The sequence below is a fragment of the Hippopotamus amphibius genome, chromosome 12 (assembly GCF_030028045.1).
Source record: "Hippopotamus amphibius kiboko isolate mHipAmp2 chromosome 12, mHipAmp2.hap2, whole genome shotgun sequence".
In the NCBI taxonomy this organism is placed as follows: domain Eukaryota; kingdom Metazoa; phylum Chordata; class Mammalia; order Artiodactyla; family Hippopotamidae; genus Hippopotamus; species Hippopotamus amphibius.
The window spans coordinates 94,121,157-94,141,019 of NC_080197.1; the positions used below are offsets into that span (position 1 = coordinate 94,121,157).

Sequence of the window (19,863 nt, forward strand, 5' to 3'; positions counted from 1 at the left end):
TATGGCCAACTAATATTTTACAAAGGAGCCAAGAATACTCAATGGAGAAAAGAAAGTCTCTTCAATAAATGGTGCTGAAGAAACTGGATTATTTACATGTAAAAGAAGAAAACTAGAGCCCTATCTTACACTAGTCACAAAAATTAACTCAAAATGCACTAAAGACTTAAATGTGAGACTGGAAACCATAAAACTCCTACAAGAAAACAGGAAAAAAAGTTCCCTGATATGGGTCTCGGCAATTTTTTAGTGATGACATCTAAAACATAAGCAACAAAATAAAAAATAAAGTGAGACTATAACAAACCACAAACCTCTACAGAGCAAAAGAAATGATTAATAAAATGAAAGACAACTTACAGAATGAGGAAAAAAAATTTGCAAATCATATATTGGATAAAGAGTTAATATCCAAAATAAAGAACTCACACAACTCAAAATCAAAAAACCAAAAAACAAAACAACAAAACAAACAAAAAACATTCACAAAACTAAATAATCTGATTAAGAAACCGGCAAAGGACCCGAATATAAATTTTTCTGTTGAAGATATATGAATGGCCAACAGGTGCATGAAAAGGTGCTCATCACTAATCATTAGGGAAATACAAATCAACACCACAATGAGATACCACCTCACGTTTCTCAGAATGACCAGCATCAAAAGGACAAGATATAACAAATGCTGGGAGGATGTGGAGAAAAGGGAACCCTCGTACACTGTTGGTGGGATTGTAAATTGGTATAGCCACTACAGAAAACAGTATGAGATTTCTCAAAAAATTAAAAATAGAACTACCATATGATCCAGCAATTCCACATTTGGGAATATATTTGAAGAAAATGAAAACATGAACTCGAAAACATACATGCACCCCAATGTTCACAGCAGCATAACTTACAGTAGCCAAGATATGGAAGCAACCTACGTATCAATCAACAGATATACAGACAAAGACATAACATGCACAATAAAATAGTATTCAGCCATAAAAAAAGAAAGAAATTCTGCCATTTACAACAACATGAATGGATCTTGAGGGCATCATGGTAAGTAAAACAAGCCAGACAGACAAATACTGTATGATCTCATTTATATATGGAATTTTAAAAAACTCATGGAGGGACTTCCCTGGTGGCACAGTGGGTAAGAATCCCCCTGCCAATGCAGGGGACATGGGCTTGATCCCTGGTCTGGGAAGATCCCACATGTTTCGGAGCAACTAAGCCCATGCACCATAACTACTGAGCCTGTGCTCTAGAGCCCACGAGCCACAACTACTGTGCCCATGTGCCACAACTACTGAAGCCTGCATGCCTAGAGCCCATGCTCCGAAACAAGAGAAGCCACCACACTGAGAAGCCCGAGCACCTAATGAAGAGTAGCCCTTCTTGCCACAACTAGAGAAAGCCTGAATGCAGCAACGAAGACCCAGTGCAGCCAAAAAAATAGTCTCATTAAAAACAACAAAAAAAATGAATTCCTGTTTCAAAAAAAAACCTCATAGAGAAAGAGATCACATCTGTGGTTACCAGAGGTGGGGTTTGAGGAGTAGTGGGGTTGGAGTTAAATGAAGGTGGTCAAAAGGTACAAACTTCCAGTTATAAGATAAATAAGCACTGAGGATATAATGTACAATATGATGTTTATAGTTAACAAGGCTGTATGCTGTATTTGAAAGCTGATGAGAGAGTAAAACCTAAGGGTTCTCATAACAAAGAAACATTTTTTTTCTTTTTTGTGGTGCTTATATGAGGCAATGGATATTAACTAAATTTACTGTGGTAATCATTTCACAATATATATAAGTCAAATTATGCTGTACACCTTAAACTTGTACAATGCTGTATGTCAATTATATTTCACTAAAACTGGAAAAAAAGAGCTTAGTAATTAAATTTAGTTTAGTTCGTTAGATATATATTATCCAAGGTACTGGAGGGAAAACAAGACATGAGATTCTGTCTGTCTATCTATCTATCCACCTATCCATCCATCCATCCATCTATTCAACCATCCATTCATCCATCCAAAGTAAAAGAAAAAAATTTTTTATTAAGGCAATATAAGGTCATCAGTGAAACAGTGGCATAAAACTACACCAGGAAGGGAAGAAAAGTGAAATCAAGAAAGATATTGGGGCTTCCCTGGTGGCACAGTGGTTAAGAATCTGCCTGCCATTGCAGGGGACATGGGTTCAATCCCTGGGCCAGGAAGATTCCACGTGCCATGGAGCAACTAAGCCCGCGCGCCACAACTACTGAGCCTGTGCTCTAGAGCCTGCGAGCCACAACTACTGATGAGCACATGCTCTGCAACTACTGAAGCCCATGCACCTAGAGCCTGTGCTCTGCAACAAGAGAAGCCACCGCAATGAGACGCCTGAGCACCGCAACGAAGAGCAGCCCCTGCTCTCCGCAACTAGAGAGAGCCCATGCGCAGCAAAGAAGATCCAACACAGACAATAAATAAAAATTTAAAAACAATTTTAAAAACAGATATTGGGTCTTATTCTCTCAGGCACTACTGATTTCACTGAACGGATCTGAATTTGAAAGAGGGCATGGAAGTTGGGCGTACTTCAAAAGGGCCACGGTAAGTGGCCAATAACATCTGATACGTAGAAACAGCATAATGAACATTTTCACATTTAAATAAGAAACATGTTAAAATTTTCTTCTGCAGCAAGAAGCAACAACCTGTCCTACTGTGACATTCTAATAACCTTTGAATAATTTGTTTTTCATTTTCATAGCCAAAAGCAAAACTCTCATGGCCGTATGTTTAGAGATAGTAAATTATATTTCTACCAAACTTGACTTGCAAGCTCTTTGAAAGCTAGGATGGTATCTCTAATGCAGTGTTTGACACAAACAGATACAGAATGACTATTTAGTGAATTTAAATAAACTATGAGAAAGCCAGTATAGTATTATTTTCTGAAAATACATACCTTAAAACACTAATCCTAAAATTGCACTATGAAAAAAATTTTAAGCCTAAAGTTTGATAAATTATGCAAATTATTCATCCTCCTGTCAGAGACCACTGATGAGCATATTAACATATTAAAATCTCTGAAAAGTGCTAAAATGCTAAAATCAACCTAACTCTTTTAAATCATTTCCCAAAAGTAATGGGGGTAACAGAATCATTTTTGTTTTTCCTCAGACCACTAAGACCCTGCAGAATTATCATTCTATCAAACACTTTGGAAATTCTCTGTTAGAGTCCAAAAGGTAAAAGTATAAAATTGAACAGAAGCATGAACTACAATATTCCTGAATAATTAAACATATCACAGAATTCCCCTCCAATTTCACTGGACAATCTATAAACTCATGGTCTCCCAACCAAATTGCTTAAAACTATATTGATGACAGCAAGAGAAGATAAACTGGAAACCTAAATATTTAATCTCCTCTCCATTCAACAGCTAATATAAAGATTGTCACAACTAGAATTAAACACACCCACACCCAGAGCACTATGCCAAACTCTTCCATAGCATCAAAGTCCTTTTTTCTTTTCACCTTATTCTTTCAAATCAGGAGTTTACAGAACCAAGGTCAAAATTCTCAAAAAAGTTTATTTCTCAAAAAACATGGATCACTGAAATGAGCAACTATTTAACAACTGCCCAAGAACAACATGACTGTTGTGCCCAAAAGACAGGGCATTATGAGAATTTCCCAACTATTTTATCTACAGTATGGAAAAGTATCAACGTAACTTGAAGAGCATTTGGGACAATGCCATGAGACTGGTAGTGCTACTCAACACTAATGACATACACCAACTAACAAACACACTAAAGTAATCTCAACCCCACTCTCACCTTGCCTTTGGTCCAACAAAAAATCATGTCTGACCTATGATGCTACATACAGATTTTTAGGATTACTGACTTCTCATTAGTTCAAAATCTAGCAAATTCTGGGCATATTTTAGAAAAAAAACAAGGAGGTTGAAAAAAAGTCTTTCTAGACCCAACATCACTGACTATTCAGAGTCAAGATCCAGTCAAGCACTGAAAAAAAGAGTATAAAGAGAATATTTAATATCTGGAAAAAGTGCTTAGGGAGTTTTTTTTAAATTAAGAGATATAGAAAAAGACGAGGTGGGAGAATGAATACATCTTAAAAAAGCTTTGCTAACTGAAAATATAGTATTTAGCAAACAAAAAATTAAGTATATCTGGAAGTTTTTGGTTTAAGTACTCTGAGAAAAATTATCAGATGTCCAAATTAGCAATTTTAAAGCACATATTTCTATTATTAATATAAAAAACCATTATTCTAAATTATTAAGGAAAATAGTCAAAATAACCCTATTAAATGTATTACTATATTGTTCATGCTTTTAAATAGTGCTAGAAAGGTACCAAAGAAGGACAACTTGACATTTTTGATAACTTTACTTGAAAATATGCATAAATATCTATTATTATAGCTATAGTAACAAGGAAACCTTGACCTATTTAAGAACAACTAATGGCTAAATGACAAATCAGAATTTTTAAAAAAGGCTCTATTTCTGTAAGTACTGATAGGGTTTGTACTGGTTTGTAGTTTCTATAAGCAGTGAACATTAGTTATCTTGGAAAGAATCTTTTCATCGTTTATTAAGATGTATGTAGGTGTATAATTTGTACATCGAGTTCTAATGCTTCATCTCTTTTATCAAAGGACCTTCCTTAAAAGGCATCCAAAAATATATTGTAAAGTCAGAAATCTCCTCCAAATATACATAATTTGTCATGGTACAGAGATTTTTATATTCTCTGTCATGTCAAAATTTCCTCTAGCAAAAATTCTGAATCTAGAAGCTTAACTTTGCCCACCTAATATCTGTACAGGCTATAGAGAAAATTTTCAGTTCATTTTCAAATATTTTAGTGAAAACATTTTATAAAGAGTATTCTGCGGACCCAAAAATGTTCTCATTTTTTGGTACTCAAGACTCATCGAAAAGCACAGGTAGGCCAAACAATGCATAATTGCATTTCTTGGAATATTTATGAGATTATTTGCACAGAGCATAACATGCAATATAAATCCAAGGTTTAATTAGATTTTTGTTCTGAATTCACTGATTTATGACTAGTGGCTTAGCATGATTTCAGGAAATACTTTTAAAACCTCAAAAAAGAAGCATATAACTATTGCATTTTCCTTATACTCCATATTTATACTATTCTTACACATCTAAACTACTAGAGACATTCAGACATAGTATAATTATTGACTTCAGAGTCATTCATATTCATTCTACTACTGTGTGTGGTAAAACTGAATAATCCATGAGGATATTTTCCCCAAATATACTTTAAAACACTAGAATAAACCAAAATTTTCATACGTAATTTAAAATCCAGGCAAACCTCTCAGAGGTGAAACATAGAGAAGAAATTATGCCTTACCTCATACTCAGAAATTTCAGGCAAGTTACTTTCATCTGCCTTTTCTAGTTTTTCAGTGGCCCACTTGCTTGCAGCCTCAGCAAGTTCCTTTTCAGTTAGCCTACTGGGTTTGTCTAACACCTAATAAAAACAAAAGAATGGTCCTGTTACAATTCTCAAGGGCTTTTAAATTTCAAATAGATCAAGAAGTAAACCCCACTTACACTTAAAATCATATAAGCCTTCAAACAAGTACATTCTTCGCTTTTTCAAAAATATTCAACATAGAATTTCATTAAGTTGCAATTTGTTTGGGACATATAGACTGCATCTGACTCCGAATTTCATTTATATAAAGATGAATTTAGAAATTCATCTAAGGAACAAAACAAAAGACACTGACAATTAACCAATATACTAAATAGTATTTAGAAATACAAGACTTCAAACTGATTTCAACTTTGTATCTTTAATTATTTTCAATGAAATAACACCAAAATTTCATGAAGGTAAATTCCTAATGAATGCAACAGAAAAGCCTAGATATGCTATTTTTATATTTTGTAATTGTTTACATAAATCCTACTTTTTACACAAAATTTATACACTTAAATTTCATTTTTGATACTACTACTACTTCCCTTCTCCAACCACATATAATACTAAACAAGGTATAGGATTTGAAGTTACAGATAAAGCTGGGTTTGAATAGCAGTTTCATCACTAGTGTCGGTAGATGATTTTATATACATACCTTATGACACCATGAGCCTTGGTTTTCTCATTTACAAAACAGGGACTAATAACATTATATTCACTCTTAAGGTAGTTGTGAGAATCGAGAGGTAACAGACCTAAAACCATCTACCATAATGCTTGGTACTTTAATTTTGTCCATCTCTTACTTCTGTAGTCACATCACTGATTCTAAATATACCTCCTCTAAATGACAAGAGTCAGTAAAAATCCCCATGTTATGTTACACTACCATTTATAAAGCGCTTATTTATGCAAACCAAAGAAAGGTATTTTAATTAAATGGAATTCTATGAAGGTGGCTAGGGTAGACTTTATCACCCCCAACTTATAAACCAAAAAACTGAATATCAAAAGGTTAGTGATTTGCACACAGTTACCAATAAATGCTGAGCTGGAACTTAAAATTAGGTCTTCTAGATGAGTAAGGCCCTTGACCTCCTTCAGTTCAATTCACCAAAATACTGGTTCACCATCCATAATATTTACTGGAAGATAATCACAATGTGTCTACATGAAGTGTTTCCAAAGCCACTGAGTAAGGCTAAATATCTTACTCCAGAGCCCTACCCATACATAAAGTTAAAAAGATATAAGCAATACCTTTATTATTACTTAGTAATAAGGGTTAAAATTTTTTTAAAACATAAGAAACACACACAAATATATTTTTTAAAATGTATACCTCACTTTTTTTGGTACCTGTTTTGAACAGATAGTTATAGAGCAAAAACAAAACATTATAAGTTATCTCCAGTAAAGAAGGAAGCAAAATCTTTTATAACTGAATCCTTCTATTCAACCATCATTAAATCTGTACACTTGAAAAACTCTCATTTGAAACTAACTTCTAACAGCAGAAAATAAACTCTGAAAAATTATTCCTACATTACAGCAACCACAATGTTTAAAAGAAAAAGTCCTCTACCATATCAGGAAATCTAGCTAATGAAGCTAGCATGTAACTCTGGGAAAAGGACACAGGAAGCTGTACTTTCCCAATACATAAAATGACTATAGATCTAAAATTCTGAAATTCTGATTCCATTCTAAGACAAAAATGCAAACATCTAAAATAAACTGTCAGATGAAAATATCTAAAATCCATTAGGGTTGGATTTTATAGTTAAAATATATTTTATCATGTACCACAAAGTCCTATGCTATAACTTATATTCATACCACATTATAGTTCAAGGGAAATAAATATTTCAAATATCATAATTTAAATAGTCATAGTGACTTAGATGGGTAAGCATTATTTACTCTTCATTCATGTCTACCTGGAAAAAAAACAAAACAAACTAGCCAGTGTTTCAGATGGGTAAAGCACCCTTGATGTAAGAAAGAACCAAAGAATCCAATCAATCTTTCCTATTCAAAATCCATCATTCTAGCATCCTCAGGCTTCTGAGAAAGCTTCAAAGACACAAGATGTCATAAAGACACTTTTTTTTTTCCATTTGAGGCAGAGAAGCAGCTGCCCCCTGAACACTAGCACAGACCACCAGGTGATATCTATTCTTACAGAAAAGCAAAATATACCAAAGACAGAAAACAAAAAGTGAAGAAAGAAGAGAACAGAAGTAACAACAGTTATGGAAAGAGAAAGGGGGTGAAATTGGTGAAGAGTGTGAGGTTGGTTCACCAAAGAGTGTGAAATTTGTGAAGCAACGCCCCAAGTTTTTAAGTTTTGAGGATTAGAACCATGCTCATCTTTTTAACATGTTTTGGGATGCTGGGAAGGAAGAACTGAGAAGAATGATGCAGTGAAGACTAGCTATATCATTGATAAAATTATTTAACACCTAAGTCTTTTCTGTAAAATGGAGGTATATACCTACTTTTTTTTAATATTTATTTTATTTTATTTATTTTTATTTTTTAGGCTGCATCAGGTCTTAGTTGTGGCACATGGGATCTTCATGGTGGCATGAGGGATCTTTCGTTGTGGCACAGGGGTTTTTCTCCAGTTGCGGCATGCGGGTTTTCTCTTCTCTAGTTGTAGTACACAGGCTCCAGGGTGCGTGGGCTCTGTAGTTGTGGTGTGTGGGCTCTGGAGTGCATGGACTCTGTAGTCTGCAGCACGTAGGCTCTCTAGTTGAGATGCACAGGCTCAGTAGTCAAAGCATGTGGGCTTTGTTGCCCTGCAACATGTGGGACCTTAGTTCCCGGACCAGGGATCAAACCTGCATCCCCTGCATTGCAGGACAGATTCTTTACCGCTGGACCACAAAGGAAGTCCGTATATCTACTTTTTTTTTTTAACTGCAAAATAATCACAACCATATAGCATTAGCTAACACTTGCACATCATGTCACATAATTACCATTTCTTTTTTGTGGTGAGAAATTGAAGATCTCTTAGCAAATTTCAATTATACAACAGAGTATTAGACTTCCCTGGTGGTACAGTGGTTAAGAATCCACCTGCCAATGCAGGGGACACAGGTTCAATCCCTGGTCCTGGAAGATCCCACATGCTATGGAGCAACGAAGCCTGTGTGCCACAGCTACTGAAGCCTGAGTGCCTAAAGCCCATGCTCCACCACAAGAGAAGCCACCATAATGAGAAGCCCAAGCACCACAATGAAGAATGGCCCCCGCTCTCTGCAACCAGAAAAAGCCCATGTGCATCAACGAAGGCCCAATGCAGCCAATAAATAAATAGATATTTTTTAAAAGTAGTGTTACAAGAGAGTATTATTAACTATAATGACTATGCTATAATAGATACCCAGAACTTTTTCATATTATAGCTTCAACTTTATAATCTTTGACCAACATCTCCCCTTTTCTCCCATCCCCCAGACTCTGATAACCACTCTTCTTTCTGTGAATTTGGCTTTTTTAGATTCCACATTGTAAGTGAGGTCATACGATACTTATCTTTCTCTCTCTGGCTTATTTCACTTAGCATAATGCCCTCAAGGTCCATCCATGCAAATGGTAGTATGTCCTCATTTTTCATGGTCAGATAATATTCCATGGTGTATATATACCATTTTTTCTTTACCCATTCATTCACTGAGAGCCAGTTAGGTTGTTTCCACATCTTGCCTGTGGTGAATAATGCTACAATGAACACAGAAATGCAGGGAAGTTCCCTGATAGCCTAGTAGTTAGGATTCCAGGGTTTCACTGCTATGGCACTGGTTCAATCCCTGGTTGGGGAACTGAGATCCCACAAGCCATGCAGTGTGGCCAAAAAAGAAAAAATGCAGGTGTCTCCCTGAGATACTGTTTTCATTTCCTTTGATTTCTTCAGTGAGCCATTGGTTGTTTAGTAGCATATTGTTTTATCTCCAATGTGTTTGTGTTTTTTGCAGTTTTTTTTCTTGCAATTGATTTCCACTCTCATAGCCTTGTAGTCAGAAAAGATGCCTGACATGATTTCAATTTCCTTAAATTTACCAAGGCTTGTTTTGAGGCCTAGCAAGTGATCTATCCTGGAGAATGGTCTATGTGCACTTGCAAAGAATGTACATTCTGCGGCTTTCGGATATCAATTAAGTCCGTTTCGTCTAATGTGTTATTTAAGGCCTGTGTTTCCTTATTGATTTTCTGTCTAGAAGAGCTACCCACTGATGTAAGTGGGGTGTTAAACTCCCCTCCTATTACGGTGTTGCTGTCAATTTCTCCTTCCATGTCTGTCAACATTTGCCTTATATATTGAGGTGCTCCAATGTTGGGTGTATATATATGTACAACTGTTATAGCTTCTTGGATTGACCCTTTGATCATTATGTAGTGTCTTTGTCTCTTGTGACAGTCTTTATTTAAAGTCTATTTTGTCTGATATAACTACTGTTACTCCAGCTTTCCTTTGATTTCGATATGTATGGAATATCTTTCTCTATGCCCTCCCTTTCAGTCTCTATGTATCTCTATATCTGAAATGAGTCTTTTGTAGGCAGCACATACATGGGTCTTGTTATTGCATCCATGCAGCCACTCTATGTCTGGTTGAAGCATTTAGTCTGTTTACATTTAAGGTAATCATTGATACATATGTTCTTATTGCCATTTTGTTAATTGTTTTGGTAGGTCTTTTTTCCCTCTTTCTTCTTTTGTTCTTTTCTCCTGTGATTTGATGACTATTATTATTATGTTTGGATTCCTTTTCCTTTTTTGTGTATATATATATTATAGATTTTTGGTTTGTGGTTACCATGAGGTTTCTATATAGCAGTATATTAAGTTGCTGATCTCTTAATTTCAATTGCGTTTTAAAAACCCTGCATTTGTACTCTCCTCCTCTCACAATTACTGTCATTAAAATCATATTTTACATCTAATTGTTTTGTATATTCCTTAACTGCTTACCGTGGATACAGATGATTTTACCACTTTTGTCTTTTAACCTCCCTACTAGCTTTATGTGTAGATGACGTCCTACCTTTACTGTGTATTTGCCGTTACTGGTAAGCTTTTTCATTTCATAATTTTCTTGTATTCTTGTTGCGCCCTTTTCTTTTTCACCTAGAGAAGTTCCTTAAACATTTGCTATAAGGCTGGTTTGGTGGTACTAAATCCTTTTAGCTTTTGCTTGTCTATAAAGCTTTTGATTTTGCCATCAAGTCTGAATGAGAGCCTTGCTGGGTAAAGTGTTCTTGGTTGCAGGTTTTTCTCTTTCATCACTTTAAATATCTCGTGCCACTCCCTTCTGGCATGCAGAGATTCCTGAAAAATCAGCTGACAGTCTTATGGGAGCTCCCTTGTACGTTATTTGCTGCATTTCCCTTGCTGCTTTTAATATTCTCGCATTATCTTTAATTTGTGTCATTTTGATTACTATGTGTCTCAGCATGTTCCTCTTTGGGCTAATCCTGTATGGGGCTCTCTGCGCCTCCTGGACTTGGGTAACTGTTTCCTTTTCCAGATTAGGGAAGTTTTTAGCTGTTACGTCTTCAAATATGTTCTCAGCCCCTTTCTTCTCCTCCTGAGACCCTTATAATGTGAATATTCGTGTGTTTCATGTTGTACCAGAGGTCTCTTAAACCGTCATTTCTTTTTATTCTTTTTTATTTTTTCTATTCAGTGGCAGTGATTTCCACTATTCTCTCTCCCAGCTCACTGATCCATTCTTTTGTATCAGTCTACTATTGATTCATCAGTTACTGTATTCTTCACCTCTGGTTGTTCTTTATAGTTCCTCTTTGTTAAAAACTTCTAACTTCTCACTCTGTGCATCCATTCTTCTCTCGAGTTCTTTGCACTGAACTCTTTTTCAGGTAGATTGCCTATCTTCACTTAGTTCTTCTGGGGTTATATCTTGTTCCTTTGTCTGGAACATATTCCTCTGCTGCCTCATTTTGTCTAAGTTGCTATCTGTACTTCTTTGTATGTGGTAGGTAGGTTATATTTCTCCACCTTGGAGAAGTGGCCTTCTGTAGGAGACAGCCTATGTGTCCTAGCAGTGTACTCCCATCTCATCACCTAACCTGTATGCTCTAGGAGTTCCCCCTAAGAGGGTTGTATGGATCCTTCTGTTATGGTGGGCTGACCATGTGAGTAGTCTGGTAGGCTTGGTTGGCTCTTGATCCAGTTGGTTGCCAGGCTCTGCTTTGTGTGGATGCTGCTGGCTACTGTTTAGTGGGGCCTAGTCACAAGGCAGCTGATTGCAGAACCCAAGGGGGCCCCAGAGCTAGTGCTAGCTCACGGGTGGGCAGAGTCAGGGTCTCAAAGATTTTGGAGCTGCAGCCCACCCACTGGCAGGTGAAGCCAGATCCTGGGGTTAGTGCCGGACTACTGGCAGGCAGAACCGCTTCTTGGAGCCTGGCTGTAGAGCCCAGGGATCACAGAGCTCATTTCAGATCGCTGGGGTAGGGGGAGAGGCTGGTTTCTGAACAGTTGGTATGGGCTCCAGGGTGTCCTAAAGGTTGTGTTGGCCTGCTAGTGGTCAGGGCCAGGGCACAGCTGGTCCCAGGGTAGGGTCTGGTTTGCTTCTGCTGTCTGCCCCCTCGTGGGTGAGGCTGGTCTAGGAACTAGTACAGGCTTCCTGGCAGGAAAGGCTGGCACCTGCCCACTGGTGGTTAGAGCTAGGTCTTGGCCCTTTGGTGGGTAGGGCCATGTTTAGGGGAATGTCTAGAGGTGGCCATAGGGTCAGGAAGTCTTTAGGCAGGCTGTCTTTTGATGGGTGGGGCTGTGTCCCCACCCAGTTAGTTGTTTGGCCTGAGGCATCCTAGCACTGAGCCCTACAGGCTGTTGAGTGGGGCCAGGTCTTGGTGCTAACGAGTCAAGATGGTAGTAGCCAGCAACAGTGTTCATGTGTTTGACTGTCCCCCAGTATGTCTGCCACCAGTGTCTATGTCTTCAGGGTAAACTGCAGCTGCCCCCTGCCTCTCCAGGAGTCTCTCCAAGACCAGCACGTAGGTCTGGGCCAGGCTCCTATCAAATGACTACTTTTGCTCTGGGTCCTGGTGCATGTGGGATTTTGCATGCACCCTTTAAGAGTGAAGTTTCTACTTCCCTCACTCTGTGGGGCTCCTGCAGTTAACCCCCGCTGGCCTTCAAAGCCAAATGCTCTGGGGGCCTGTCTTCCTGGTGCCAGAACCCCGGGCTGGGGAGCCCGACATGGAGCTCAGAACTCTCACTCCTGCGGGAAAACTTCTGCAATATAACTGTCCTCTAGTTTGCAGATCACCCACCTGGGGAGTAAGAGATTTGATTATATTGTAAGTCCATCCCACCTATCTGTCTTGTTCCGGTTCCTTCTTTATGTCTTTAGTTGTAGAAGATCTTTTTTGATAGGTCCCACTCTTTTTCATTGATGGTTGTTCTGCAGAAAATTGTGATGTTGGTGTGCTCATGAGAGGAGATGAGCTCAGGGTCTTTCTACTCTGCCATCTTGGCTGCTCTCCTTATGAGAGCAGCATGAGCAGTGGTCATATGTACAAACTGAAGCATCATGGTGGATGGACACCAAACTCCTTCCAGTGTTGACATGTGGGCTGAGTTTTGTGGCCAACAGGAGGCAGTTTATGATAAAGATGCTTAGGCAAGGCTAAGCAAAGGGGTGCAGAGTTTCCTTGCACTCTCAGAGCTGCCATGTGTTCACCCTGTTTTCAATTCCTTTGCATATATATCTAGAAGTGGATTGCTGGATGATATGACAGTTCTTTTTCTTTCTTTTTTTTTTTTTTTTTTTGAGGTATCCCCATCCTGTTTTCCAATTTACATTCCTACCAACAGCACACAAGGGTTCCCTTTTCTCCATATCCACTCCAACATTTGTTATTTGTACATTTTTTGATGATAGCCATTCTGACTGGTGTGAGGTAATATCTTGTTGTGGTTTTAATTTGCATTTCTCTAATAATTAGCAATGTTGAGCATCATTTCACGTGCCTGCAAGCCATCCGTATGTCTTCTTTAGAAAAATGCCTATTCAGGTCTTCTGCCTGTTTTTTGATATGGAGTTGTATAAACTATTTGTATATGTTGCATATTAACTCCTCGTTGGTCATATCATTTGCAAATATTTTCTCCCATTTAGTAGGTTGTCTTTTTATTTTATCAATGGTTTTCTTTGTTCTGCAAAAGCTTTTAAGTTGAATCAAGTCCCATTTGTTTATTTTTTATTTTATTTCTTTTCAGGGTTTTGTACATATAAAATCATGTTATCCACAAATAGTGACAGTTTTACTTCTTCCTTTCCAGTTTGGGTGTTTTTATTTCATTTTTTTGCCTAATTTCTCTGGCCAGGGCTTGTAATACTATGTTGAATAAAACTGGTGAGAGTGGCATGCTTGTCTTGTTCATGATCTTAGAGGAAATGCTTTCAGCTTTTTACCATTGAGAATGATGTTGGCTGTAGGCTTGACAAATACAGCCTTTATTTTGTTGAGGAATGTTACTGCTATGCCCCTTCTGTTGAGTTTTTGTCATAAATGGATGTTAAATTTTGCCAAATGCTTTTTCTGCATCCACTGAGATGATCATATGATTTTTATCCTTGATTTTATTAATGTGGTGTATCACATTGATTGATCTGCAGATACAGAACCCTCCTAGCATACCTGGAATAAATCCCAGTTGATCATGGCATACAATCCTTTTAATGTACTGATGAATTTGGTTTGCTAACATCTGGCTGAGGATTTTGGCATCTATCTTCTTCAGAGATATTGGCCCATAATTTTTTCTTATAATGTCCTTGTCTGGTTTTGGTATCAGGGTAATGCTAGGCTCATGAGTATAGAAGTGGTCAATTTTCTATTTTTTGAAAGAGCTTAAGAAGTATAGGTATTCTTAAATGTTTGGCAGAAATCATCAGTGAAATAATTTAAGAAAATTATTTAACTTCTGAGCCTTTTATATAAAATGGAAATATATACCTACCTACATCATAGAATTTTTACATGAATTAATAACAAAAGAAAATACATAATAAAGTATCTAGAATCAAGTAGTTATACAATAAATGTTAGGTCTCTGCCTATACCCCCACTTCCAAAATAAAAGCACAGTCTCTCAAATATGCCCCATCTGGATATACATTCCCATTCAGTTGTGGTCAAGATGAGAAGGGGCTCAGTCAATACTAATTTTAGTATAACCTGTGGAAATAATTCTATGAGAAAACTGCTCATTTACTCTGGTGGCGACTTTCAAGTTGTGATTACTTAAAACTGAAGTTTTTAAAGCAGCAAATTATCCCCATCAGGTATGACAGTAAAGAATAAACGCATCTGTACTAGACAGTCTATCTCATTTACTTCGTACTTCCTCTTTAAATTGATTTTATTTTAGAAATAGAACAAACCTTTGATGAAGGAACTGAGGCGCTTGAGGGTGAAGTGTCTCTTGATGTTTTCAAAGACTGAGCAGGTCTCTCTTTACCTATATAAGAAAATACAAAATGCAATTTTCTACCTCATTAGTTTTCAACTAGAGTGATTTTGTAAATAAATAAACAAGGGGCAGAGGTCATACACTTATTTTAATACTAAAATCTTTATTACATTATTAAATTAAATCTGTTAATATTAAATCCTCCTCTCTCTCTTAGAGGCTGGGCATCACTGAAACTTTCAATAACCTAGAACCAAAGGACAGCATATTTGGCAATCTAGGCCATGTCAATGGCAGTTAGCAAACACGGAACCACAGAGAAGACCTCAGGAAAGGCAAAAAACATTTTAAAATCATAAATGCTTCCTCCTCCAAGTTCCGAAAAGCTAACTTTTAATACATCACACAAAAAATCCAATGGAGGTTATTTTATAGACACTACCAAAGAGAATTAGCTAATTATTAGCTAATTAAGCAGTAGCTCAAGGAGAAAGGCATGTAGGAAATTTAGCAGATATTCATAAAATGTTTAAAAAAAAATTAAAACTAGAGAACTATAATAGAACACTAACCTGATATGAATGAGTACCCAAATATTTGTTAAATAGTGAAAAATAAATCTGTATGAGATAAAGTCACTAACCTTTACCTTTAGTCACTTCAGACGCTTACACAGTACTCTATGTATACTGTTTTGTTTTTACAACAACGTAAGCCAGAAAATAAATTTAAATATTATTCTAGCCGGTTCAACAAAAACAACAACAAAAACGGTTTAGTTAAATATAATCTTAAAAAAACAGTGAGCTGTTACTAATAGAAAAACATTTCATTAAATTATCTATATGTCAAATGTAACATATATCCTCTGCTTTCAAGCGCTAGGAAAACTTTAATTACGGAGAAGAGGAAAAAGCAGCACCAAGTTTGGAGTGACACAGAAACTGGTCAAAACTGGATAGTGGGTTAAGCCCAGGAAAGCAGTCAAGAGCAAAAGCAGAGACAAAACGAACTTGAAACTGGGGCAAAGCCAGCTTCAGTCAAAAACCCTCACAAGCTCTTCCTGCTATGGTCAAGACAGCTAAGTAAGGGCCTGGAGGCTCAAGGTTCCAAACACCTGGGGAAGTAGTTGAATAGCCTCTCTTTCCAATGTCCTGCAGACCTGGAAAGGCTTTTTCAAGACACTCCCACACCTCCTCCGCACCCCCCCCCCCCCACAACATGTGGCAATGTGTGAATATTTCTGATTGTCATAAGTGGGTGAGTGCCACTGGCACACGGTAAGCAGAGGTTAGGGATGCTGCTAAGCATCCTACAAATGCCCAGGACAGCCTCCGCAACAAAGGATGATCCAGCCTCAAGTACTGGCAGTGCTGAGGTTGAAGACTCCTGCGCTAGGCACAGTATTCCAACTCTGAAGCTCCAATAGTCTTAAAAAAGACATAACTCTAGAATCTTTTAACTCATGGTACCATTAAGAGACTTTCCCACTAAGCAAGTTTAAAAATTCTTACAGATCTTAAAAACCAAAAGTAAAATAATACCAACCGTCACTATATTGCCAAATGGCTAAGAACATGGTTTATTTAGCCATTCCCTACTGTACTTCCACTGCACACAGCAAATCCCACATCATAATGTGACAGTGCCAGTCTATTCCACTGCACCAAAAGCTCCGAGAGGAGCAAGTATCACAGCTTATTTTTTTCTGAATACCCAAGGCCTACCTAGTCAAGTCCTTTAAGAAAAGAGTAGGCACTCAAAAATTGGTGAAAAAATGAATTATTTTTCTACCCTTATGATACAATGACCTCCCCAGTCTATTCTGATAAGTATTTCCTTGAAAGATGAAGAACTGGGCCAATCAGCACAGCACACTATATTAATTTAAGGCATAATTATAGGCTCAATTCTGGCACACAGCAGTTAAACACAGCAAAAACAAAAAACTTTCAAAAGCAGCTGTTAATCTCTTATGCAGCATTTCCTGTACAAACAAAACATCAGCACTACAGGTATGCCAAGTGTGGTGTCCAAGCGTAGTCTTAGGATCCTTCATGATTTTAGCTGCATGAGACTAACGTAAGCAGATTTCCACCAACCTCAGTATGCAGAAGCAAAGGACACTGAAGGAGAGGGCAGTGCTTTATCAAGTATCAACATATACTCACATACACCAGCTGCATGAAGGAGAGGGACAGGCAAGAAGCAAAGGATAAAGAAAAAGGATGATACAGATGGCAGCAGAAAGAGCACAAAAATATCCTGATGCTACTGTTGTTAGGTCCTATCTGCAATGGCTTGTCTATTCTACAGATCTCAAACTCCTATGAGGTGGTTGTTTCTGACCAGGAATGGCTAGCTCAGGCAACAAACCCACATGTCTCCCCAAATCCTACTACCTGACTCTGCTGTTGTTCAACTCTGGTTCCAACAGTAGACTAATGAAGCAGCTTTACACTTTTCCCATTTCTATAACCGCTTATCAATTATAGCCCCCCACCCTTCACAATCCCAAATCAAAATCTAGCTCAAAACTCACCTCTTTCTGGCTTTCCTTCATTCTGCCGTTTGTAGGAGGCACCAGCACGCACGGACTCTAGGGAAAGGTGGGCAGGGAGGAATTAACACCAGCACCTCTGTGCCCAGGAGGAACGAGAGAAGAACCCAGAAGTAAGAGTGATGAGAACAGGAACTTCTGAGCATTTGCTGGTGACCCTAACCTCTTTCCTACCCTGCCTTCAAGTTGGGCTGCCTGAGTAAACACCACTGAAGAGAAATAAACAACAGGATAGGAGAAAAACCCTGTTTAAGATTGGGTCCAATGATGTATGAAGATGAGGCTAACCAAGGACAGCATGGGGAGAAAGAGATGAGAGAAGGAACCTAGGATAAGACACCAAAAGTTAGAGACAGGGTTCAAACGTCTTACTTACCACTGTAAGCATCTAATCTAACCTCCTCTATAAAGTCAAGATTCAAAGGATTAAAGAATGACACCAAAAAAAATCAAGAGTGAAAACTGAATCACCACTAGAAATCAAAAGGGACACCTGGGAAAGTCTTCATGTATATCATATCAGTTCCCTTGGCATACAGTGGCTACCTGCAAGTTTCATTCTGACTTGTTCTCAACAGGTAGTCTATTACTAAATCTTGCTAATTCTTTTTATATGAACTCTCTCATATATGGATTTTCTTTATAAACAAATCCACAGCTACTTTCTTGCTTGATCTCCTAATCATCCCATACTTAGAATCTTGTAAAGATTTTGTTAGTTTCCTCACCTGCAAACTCTTAATAATGCAGATAGAATCGGCTTTCTAAACAGCCTAAATAAACTAGAAGGGGATCTCAGCTCTTTTCAATAAGTTATCATTTATTTCAAATTATTCTACTATAGATCCCAAATTGTTAATTTTATCTTTTTTTTCTGAGAAAAGAGCAGGTCTTCTGAATCACTTTGGCACTGTCAGCACCTTGCATTAAAAAAATTTTCAAGAAATATTACACAAATATTGCCATCCTACTTTTGCAAGAACATTGAAGACGCAGTATCCTTATCTAATTTTTCACTGATCTGTCATCAGAAAAAGTTTCGTTCCGCCTGAGTAGCTGATGTGTATTTATCTAAGTTTCACTGTGAATACTATTTATTGTCCATTTCCTCTTATTTTAGGCAAATCCTTAGTACAGTTGTAGTAATTATTGAAATCCTTATCATAGGCACCTGTTTCATAAACTACTATTCTTTTATTTTCACACCCTCGTTTCCCTTTTATATAAAATTCATCACTCGTTTACTTAATTCTATTTCAATAAGTGTTTGTTTTTGTTTACCTGCCTCAAATTCTTTGTAGATCAAGAGATGAGGACATTTTTTTTTTTAATAGGAGTATCTGGGGTTTGGGCCTGGCTCACATTAGCTGCTGAGAGAGAACTGTCTGTATCTCTTCCAAACTCTTACATTCAGTGACTGCACACTGGTAGCCTGAAATCAGCCATGGTGAAGGTATTCACTCCACAAATATTGGCAAATGTCATAATCAGGTGTTTTTCTCCTGAAGAGTCAGTTTACTAACATACCACTGGTGCTGTGTTGATTGATTATGATTCCAAATTTCAGAAACACTGTAGGAATTCAGCATTTAACTACAAATTCCCATCCATGTTGCCTTAAACAGGCCTGGGCTATTTAATAATATCCTAACAGACTAGTAAAACCACCCAGCTGAATTTAGCTCAAATTGCAAAATCATAAGCAAGTAAGTGGTTGTTTCAATCCACTAAAATTTAGAGGTTTTTTTTTTTTTTAAACACAGGAGATAACAGAAACAACACACTGTGTTTAAACTCTTCATCCCAGAGTTTCCAATGATCTGCTTATATTAAAACTGAAGGTCTTTCTTCTCGTCCTCTACTACAGCAGCTTAATGATTTATACACAAGTTCTTAATATTTTGCCATTTGCTTTTCATGCCACTGTACTTTTCTGCTTGTCATCCTACCTATTCCTACCTCTCTCTCTCTTCTTTGCAGGTTATTGTTCCTTAAATATGAATGTTCCTCCTACCCTCAATCCTTCTTGTTTTGTTATTCTTATGTGGCTCCAACCAATATTATGAAGACAAATGTCTCTCAGATGCACTTACTTTACTCACACTTCTATATTTCTGACAGAATGCTACTCTTTAGCTACTAAGTCATTACCTCAAATTCACTTCACATGTGATATTAGTAAGCAGAAACGAACTCCTACTTGAGAGCAGGGCAAAAGGGGTCAAGACATTCCCGCCTTTGCTGTGACTTGCTAAAGAAAATGAGTTCTAAAGTAGGATGAAAGAAAGTTACCAAGAAAGAAAAATTTTAAGTTGGCAACATGGAAATCAAAATCCAAGTCAACGTATT

General features: G+C 37.4%; 1 protein-coding gene across 10 annotated transcripts in view; it reads right to left on the bottom strand.

Annotated features, from left to right (window-relative positions):
- The window catches only part of PPHLN1 (periphilin 1), a 146,996-nt gene that overhangs the window by 61,562 nt on the left and 65,571 nt on the right, over window positions 1-19,863 (bottom strand). For 8 of the 10 annotated variants that reach the window (XM_057701066.1, XM_057701060.1, XM_057701063.1 and 5 more), the window contains 3 exons: window positions 17,497-17,553; window positions 14,926-15,002; window positions 5,424-5,543 (listed from right to left, as the gene is read on the bottom strand). In XM_057701066.1, the coding sequence (XP_057557049.1) occupies window positions 5,424-5,543; window positions 14,926-15,002; window positions 17,497-17,553 (254 nt within the window). The remainder of the gene's footprint in view (window positions 1-5,423; window positions 5,544-14,925; window positions 15,003-17,496; window positions 17,554-19,863) is intronic. The other 2 variants (XM_057701064.1, XM_057701061.1) reach the window with 1 other exon arrangement.